Genomic DNA, 7934 nt, shown 5'->3' on the forward strand with positions numbered 1-7934 from the left:
AAGGTTTGAACAATAAATCATTACGTTGAACATTAAACTTTGAAACCGTATAGGTATGATCTAAGGTAAACTTGTCATTGAATGAGGCCATATATACAATTGGGACAACAACATGAATGTCAACCCCCTGAGAAAGTCAAGGATAGCAAAATGGAGATAAAATACCAAAACTGGATACACAAAAGGGTGACATAAATGTAAAATAAGGTTGGAAACACATAATTGTTAAAGCACAAGGAAAAAAAATAAGAACATAAGTAATACAAACAACAAATAAGTGATTTTCATCACAAAATGAGAACATAGAAGTTTATATGGAAGAAAAGTTGAAATCATAAAATAGGTAAAAAAAATGATAATAAAATCGCATCATAACAAAAATGAGAACATAGAAGTTTAAACTTACGTCTTTGTCAATGAAAATCATTTCAAAATGCTTTTTGTTGTTGGAGAGAACGGTCCATTAGAGGTGCACCCTCACTGCGACCTTCCAAAGGTCTTTGGTGTCGTTGATGTCGGAGATATTCTCGAACGGTCTGTCCATGGAACAAAGTTTGTAGCTAGAATATTAAAAGATAGTTGTTGTTTAGACGGAGCAATATGAACCAGAAGCAAGATGATACAAAATGGAAATGGAGAATGAAGAAACAAAGTTGTTGTTCAGATGGAGCAAGATGTTTTAGAATGGAAATGGATGAAATGGTGTAGAGTAGTTCAGCAAAATGGTGTAGAGTAGTTCAAAAAGATGAAAATGGTGTAGAGTAGTTCAGAAAAATGGTGTATATTAGTTTAGTAAAATGGTGTAGAGTAGTTCAAACAGATGAAAAAGGTGTAAAGTATTATTGAATAGACAGGTCTGATTTGAAAAGGTGATATGGTGAAGTAGAACAAAAAAATAGTATTAAATGTTCAGGTATGTTTACAAAACACATACCAACGCATGGAAAGAAGAAAAGCAAGAGAATGATGCTTAAGTCATCCACGTGACAACCTGTATAAGCAGCAGGGCAATTTTGGAATTTTTAGATCAATTAATTTTCTTATATGATAGATACTCTCATAACAACCTTGGTATTACTAATATTTCAAATTAGTCTGTGACTATGTCAAATGATTTTTAGTTAGGCAACTCGATTAGTTTATGTGATTTGACCATGTTTATGGTACGATATAGTAGGTGTTAATGTAGTTCATGTATTTAAAAAAAAAAAAAAAAAGACATTCGTTAATGTAGTTCATGTATTTGACCACTAATTGTCAAATACGTTTGCGTCTTTATTCAAGTTATATTAAATAAGTAAAAAATTAAAATTAAAAATATTAAAGAAAAAGATTAAACCATAATAAAGAAGATTGATGAACAATAAAAAAAATAGCACTCACATATTTGGTTGAATATCAGTCCCTTTCTCCAATCAAATGAAGATAATCAATGTCACATTATTTTTTAATATTATTTTATTTTTAAAAAAATCAAAATATTAAATCAATTAATACCAATGATATCAGTACCCAACTAAATTAAAGGGTACCAAAAAATTTGCCTAAATGGATAAATAAGTCCTTACATATATAAACAATCAAAAATATATTTATCAAATTGCCAAAGAGGTCTATGTCTTGATCCAATTTATATTAAACAAGTAATTGAAAAATAAAATCAAGAATATTAGAGAAGATGAAGAAGATTGATGAAGACACAGATAGAAGAAATAATTATTACTTTAAATAGAATAATAGAGAGAATTGACTAAAAAAATTGAGATAGTTAAATGACTAATTCGAAATATTAATAGAGTTAGAGACGTGCTTAAATATGGTGGCAAAAAATATTAGAGGTGGCAAAACGGGCCCGACCCGCGGACAAAGCCCGTTTTACCCGCACTTTTTAGCGGGACGGAGCAAGGTTTTAGGTCCGCTCTCTTTAATGTGTCCGCCCCGCCCTGTTTTTTTGTGGGCTGCGGCCATTTGTTTTTTCATAGAATTTTACTATTTTTAGGCCTAAAAAGCCGAATGTCCGTGGGCTTTCCCCGCTCCGCCCTCACTTTTTTGCGGGACGGGGTAAGGTTTTAGGCTCGCACTCTTAAAAAAGTCCGTCCCGCCCCGTTTTTTCGCGGGTTTTGCGGGGCGGGCCTAAACGGGGCGGGCATGCCCGTTTGCCACCCTAAAAAATATCATAAGAGCATAGTTAACCTTGTTAATAAGGTTAAATTACAATTACATAGACTAATTGAGACCAAATTGATTTTTTTTACACTATTTGAATTAAATTGAAATATTAATAGAATTGAGACGTGTTTGAGAGCATCTTGCATATACAAGAACTAATTTGATGATTACTCGAAAAAAAAAATTCATCTATTTTTTCTGTTTTCAAAACTCTCTCTTCACTTTCCCCTACGCTTACTCCTTATAAAATCATCTTTTTTTTCTCCTAGCATTTCTTCCATAATCATTTGGAGTGTTTTTCAATGGAGCAATAAAAAGTTAGATGAAAACTAGTAAGATATCCCTGTGATAGCTCCGAATTTATATTATATGTTGCGATATTTTTTTTGTCAGTTTTAAAATTTGTTTTGTAGTTCATAAATATTCATATAGTTTTAAATATAAACTAATAATATGCACCAAGTCTAAGTCTGACCTATAAAAAAAAACAAAGTCTAAGTCTGGTCTATGGTCCTTCATAGGTTTATTTTTATTCCTGTGTCTGACATTTTTTTTTAAAGGTCTAGTTAGCCTACATAAAAGTATATTTGTTTTAGGCATATGTAAATAAATAATTAAAATAATATTTAAATAGATTAACTAACTAAAAGACCAAAAGATTAAAAATTTATTTGCATTGACTTATTTTAACTTACCTATTAGCACTTTGAGACTATTTGTTCAAGAGAACTCATGAAAACAATGTTCATTAAATGTTTTCATCTTATTTTCACAAGTTCTTTAAAATAATCAAATTTTATTTATGTATGCAAAATACAAAACATAACATAATAATAATAATAAAAATTTATTCATTGGTCTGGTAGACTTGAAAGGATTTTTTTTAGGATACGAGATCTAGCAATGTGTGACCTGAGTTTGTGTAAGTTAAAATGTAAACCCTATTATATAAGTCCGGCCTATTTCCCCTAAGTAATAAAATTATGCATTCTTAAACTTTGAGAAGCTATTGCTAAAATTTAATTTTAGAATAAAAATATAAATGCATATTAAAAGTGATATAAATAAGAATTTTTAAAATAAATAGGGACTGACATGTTAATTTTTTAATCACATAGGAATCAATTTGCATTATTTAAAAAAAGTTAAAAAATTTTAATTTTTAAATAGTGTTTAAAATCACATGACTTTGATTGACAAAATATTTCATAAAAAAAATCATTTCAAAAATTCTCAAACAATTTTATCCAAACAATAAGATTGACATAAAAGAATTTAAATCAAATTACTTTACCAAAATTTGAATCTAAAATCACTCTTAGATCTACTTGGCACATCCTCAATCACTTAAATTTTACTGAAAAAATCTCAAATAATGTATGTTGAAAGAACTTTGGAGCTTAAGTTATGAAGTTCATTTGAAAGTGTACAAATTATTTTAACTACTGAAATCTGATAGCAACACATTCTCAACATATTATTTCTAATAAATTCTCTACTTTGGGTTTGATATATTCTTAAAGATCTCACCTGATTTAAAAGAGAGTGTGTAGAATTATAAATAAATAAATATAAAGTGTGTTCTACAACTAAATGATGAGAAAATAATGGCTATGATAGAATCCTGGCTTAAGGCAAACAAATGCAACAACCAACAAGAGAAAATAGCTAATGATGCACAACAACATTTGTGAGGATAACAAACAACAACTTCTTCACTGCTTCAATGCGAGTAATTAGCTCTATACATCTGCGTCCTTTACCTTTCTACAAACATATATAAAGTGAGAATCTGGATCTTCCAGAACCCAATCTGCTGGAAGTAAGCCTGCTTCAGTAAGAGGAATAGGTTCCAACAATGATTTCTTCGATGAAGTACTACCTTCTGGCTTATTAAATCCCGGTCTTGCTGCATGGATTAAGAGTAATATAATCATTGAGAAAATGAACTTAAGAAATAAGTAGATTCAATTCAGTTGGTGTTATCGAGTTCGGGAAAAGGCCGCAAGAGTGAAATCTTACGGATATTATACAATGTGATTTTCCAATTGTATACAGGTTTGCTTATGTGAGGCATCCTTACTTTTGGATCGCCATATGTAATCTGCAAGGGGGCAATTTAGTCGTTAATAAGTATTTTCTAAATATGCAGAATATATCATGGCGAGCTGAAAAATAGAACTCCAAATCTATTTAAATGAGATTACCATCATATAAGTCCCGCCAGGTTTTAGAAGTCTGAAAAGAAAAAACATGGGCATAATTAGCGAGAATTTAGAAATAAAGCATGAATAATAAATACTAGTTTCAAATTTTTTAAGAAATGTATTTTCATTTAAGTTTTTACAACCTACACACTTCTGCAAGCATCTGAGAAGCACTAATTGGTGCATCGGTTCCACACTAAAATAGAAAAGAAAAAATGATTATTAGTGCGCGAATATACTAAATTAGATAAACGATGGAGAACAATCGGTGAAGCACCTTACCATTAATGAATCGAGAGTTCCTAGATCAATCATCAACAAAGCACAAGTGTAAATGCAATAGCAAAACCAAATTAGCATTAGTATATAAATACAGAATCCATTAACATCGCTAAGAATAAGGTTGGCAGTGAAATGATCAAGTGGTACCTTTATCGATTACACCATCAAAAGATTCATCCGGAAAGAAGCTCATATCCCTTACATCCATCTGCATGTCTATTGAGATTCATGTAGTCATTTTAAGTTCAGACATGAAAGATTATGCAAAAAAAAAAAAAAAAGTTAAATAATTTTATTGATAAGATACATTTTAGCTGAGGGATGTACTCATATTTTCTTCTCATCATGTCAATGGCAACCGATGAAATATCAATGTTAACAATTTCCTCATAACCATCTTTGACCATATCCTCTGAAATAACTGCAAAATACATCCGTTTGCTCCTTGTAAATTTTCTGAAAAATTATGGACTCAATAAAAGAGAAATCTCATTCAAGATAGAAGATTATGAAATATTGACAAAAAGGCTATGCAATATGCATTGCTCACATTCTGATGAATTGCTACCACAATTAGATATACAAATAGAAAAGTGAAACGAAACCATTTTTGGTTCAATGGGAATCAAAACTGAACAGGACATGCCTACCCTCACCGCCTGTGTTGCCCTGGTTCGAATAAGTACCCGGTATCCAGTACGGATACGGAACACGGCAGTTTTAGAAAAACTAAGATGCGGGTATGTCAATATAATTTCTTAAATATAATTATTAAAAAAAAACATAAAATGTTGAAATGACAATAAAACATCTATATTTTAAAAAGCATTTCGCTCAAAAAGAGTCAAGATCGACTCAATAACAAAAAAATCACACTTGAAAAGTGTCAATAAATCATGGCGTCAAATGCTGAAAGCTTGAAACCTAATCCTTTTATAAATAAATTTAAAAACCTAAATTTGACCAACTAATAATTCCGAAATTATACGGACCGAAGACAGAAAAGAATTGTGTTTTTTGTGGATTCGCATGCCAATCGTGTACTAGGCAAGTACCAAAAAGAAAAGAAAAAAGGTACAGGCTCGATACATACCATACGCGTACCGGTACCGGTACGAACCTAGTACTTGTACTTTGGCTAAAACTGCGTACTAGTGTTTCACTGCTCCCTGCTTTAACTTTGAAAACAGGTCAGGAAAATTCTTATGACTCAGAATGGGGGAGGGATTGGCTGACTTTAGTTTTTGATGCCTTTGTAACTTTACCTCTATTTTTCATAAAACCAACAATTCTCTCTATAAAATAATATATTTTAATGGAGTGATATAGCATAAAGTTACAAAGGCAGGGAATCCATTCCCCTGAGAATGAATCCACAAAACTCAGTTAGCTTGACCTTGGGCCACCACTCAATTTCCTAAACTACTTTGAAAATTCCTCAGATTCTTAAAAACGTACCTTTCCGATCCAAAACAGTAACTGCTTTTACACTAAAGCTACACATTTACAAAATATGCAAAGCAGTTGAACTCGTGAAAGTATTTATCTGTTGTTGAACTGAACTAATTATCAGAAGTTTATAATAAACACAACTACAAGTTCTTTCATATAAGCTACTCTGGAGAGATAATTGAAATAAGTTGATTCCAAAAGCTCTATCAAGCAATCTTAACAGAGCAAATCTAAGTATATAAGTTCAAACAAAGTAAATACAAACTGATCCTAATTTGATACACTGAAAATTAAGTTCAACAAGGTAGCATGCAAAACCCCAAAACTGAAAACCCTAAAGTTGAGTTTGGAAGGTAAAAGACAAGGGTTTAAGATGAAAATTGAAATTGCAGTGTTTGGCGTGAACAAGAGAAGTGGGAAATGAAAAGTGGTAAAGGAAAAGAATAGTTACCAGCATTGCCACAACCAACCATGAGGATGGCAGAAGAAAGAGGGAAATAGTGACGAAGGAAGGGTTTAAGATCAGAGTAACGCTGATACCAATCAAAGGAACCACCTTCTTGGATATAACGAGCGTCCCAATACACAGCGTCGCCGTAATCATAGGTGTTGCAACTTGAAACGTCTCTGTACATGTTTTCCGGCGACTGAGCTGTGCGACAAGACAAGACAAGAAAAGAGGATTTTTGACAAAATTTGTGAGACAGGAGAATTTTAAGAGTGAGGTACTGTTTGGGCTTTAGTTTTAGTTTTGGTTTGGACCTTGTGTTTGTATCAGGTGAGTGGACTTTTTGGATAATAGTATTAGTAAGTAGGATATTTTACTTTATTCACACTATTCACTAAGGGTCAACAACTTAAAAATTTGAATTGGTTGTTTTATAATTTAGATATGCATCGCATCTAAACTACATATAATATTCCGCGAGTGAATCAGTCACCCCTAATTTTTCAAAATACGTATTAGAGACACATTTTTGTAAAATTTTAAAGGTCTATTACATAGATGCGTCTCCAAAATAACCCCTAAAGGCATCGTACGAGAAAAAATATGTCATCTGCTATAGTGTGGTCAATAAATATTTAGTACGACTCTATCACCTGATTCCCTCTAAACGGGTCAAAGGCGCAAGCATGGGGCTAATTCTCATTGTACTCCATCTCAGGTTGCCACCCGAATATGCGAGGAAAGTGAGAGAAGATAAAAAATATTAGTAACAAGGGTAACACAAGCGTTGTGAAAATATTGGTAACCAATAAATGTTGCAAATAAATTATCATAAATTGTGTGGAGCTTCCTGTCATATGTTTTGTGTCTCAAAGACAAGTTTCACCTAGTTTAAAGTACAAATAAACCAAACATGCGGCCCTCAATTGTACTCGTGGAACCACTCTAAATCATTGAAGTATGTCATGTAGACTACATCGATGCAGCTTGTACTTTTGTTCACAAATATTGTCGTTCCAACCAAATATGGCCTAAATGCACAATGTTTTGTCAACTAAGTATTTGTTTTGTCTCTTTTACCACCTCCTTGAGAGATGTGTCGTCGTCATTAAAAAGAGAGATAATTTGGAATCATGTTTCGCAGGGTACTCCAAGAAGTAGTCAAATGAGCTATTGATATGGTGCTTTTGATAATGACAACTAGAAAGAGTTTTTAATGATGATACTTGTATGGCAAGTTGCATAGCAACCTTTACAACATATGAGGATTCAATTGTAATAAGCGGCGAAAGAATCAAGCAAACAAATTAGGGTTTGGTAAGCACTGCAAACATCCTCTGATGTGGTACTTAACTTGAATAAATCTCAAGCCTTGT

At 32.2% G+C, this 7934-nt stretch overlaps 1 protein-coding gene across 1 annotated transcript; it reads right to left on the reverse strand.

The window, feature by feature from the left end:
* Nucleotides 1–3571: 3571 nt before the first annotated feature.
* LOC131606608 (uncharacterized) lies at nt 3572–6872 on the reverse strand. Its single transcript, XM_058878806.1, has 8 exons — nt 6562–6872; nt 4966–5079; nt 4806–4874; nt 4659–4678; nt 4520–4572; nt 4377–4407; nt 4192–4273; nt 3572–4078 (listed from the first exon to the last, which is right to left on the reverse strand). Exons 1-8 carry the CDS (start codon nt 6743–6745, stop codon nt 3912–3914), a joined length of 720 nt encoding a protein of 239 aa, XP_058734789.1. The 5' UTR covers nt 6746–6872; the 3' UTR covers nt 3572–3911.
* Between the last annotated feature and the right edge of the window lie 1062 nt (nt 6873–7934).

The sequence above is a fragment of the Vicia villosa genome, linkage group LG5, assembly GCF_029867415.1.
Source record: "Vicia villosa cultivar HV-30 ecotype Madison, WI linkage group LG5, Vvil1.0, whole genome shotgun sequence".
Classification (NCBI taxonomy): Eukaryota; Viridiplantae; Streptophyta; class Magnoliopsida; order Fabales; family Fabaceae; genus Vicia; species Vicia villosa.

Excerpts from the sequence above, each read along its gene's own strand:
- LOC131606608 (XM_058878806.1), bottom strand. The coding sequence starts at position 6,745 with ATGTACAGAGACGTTTCAAGTTGCAACACCTATGATTACGGCGACGCT. Across the intron at positions 5,080-6,561 it reads GGTTGGTTGTGGCAATGCTG|TTATTTCAGAGGATATGGTC; the intron begins GTAACTATTCTT and ends TGTATTTTGCAG. Across the intron at positions 4,875-4,965 it reads GTACATCCCTCAGCTAAAAT|ACATGCAGATGGATGTAAGG; the intron begins GTATCTTATCAA and ends GAATCTCAATAG.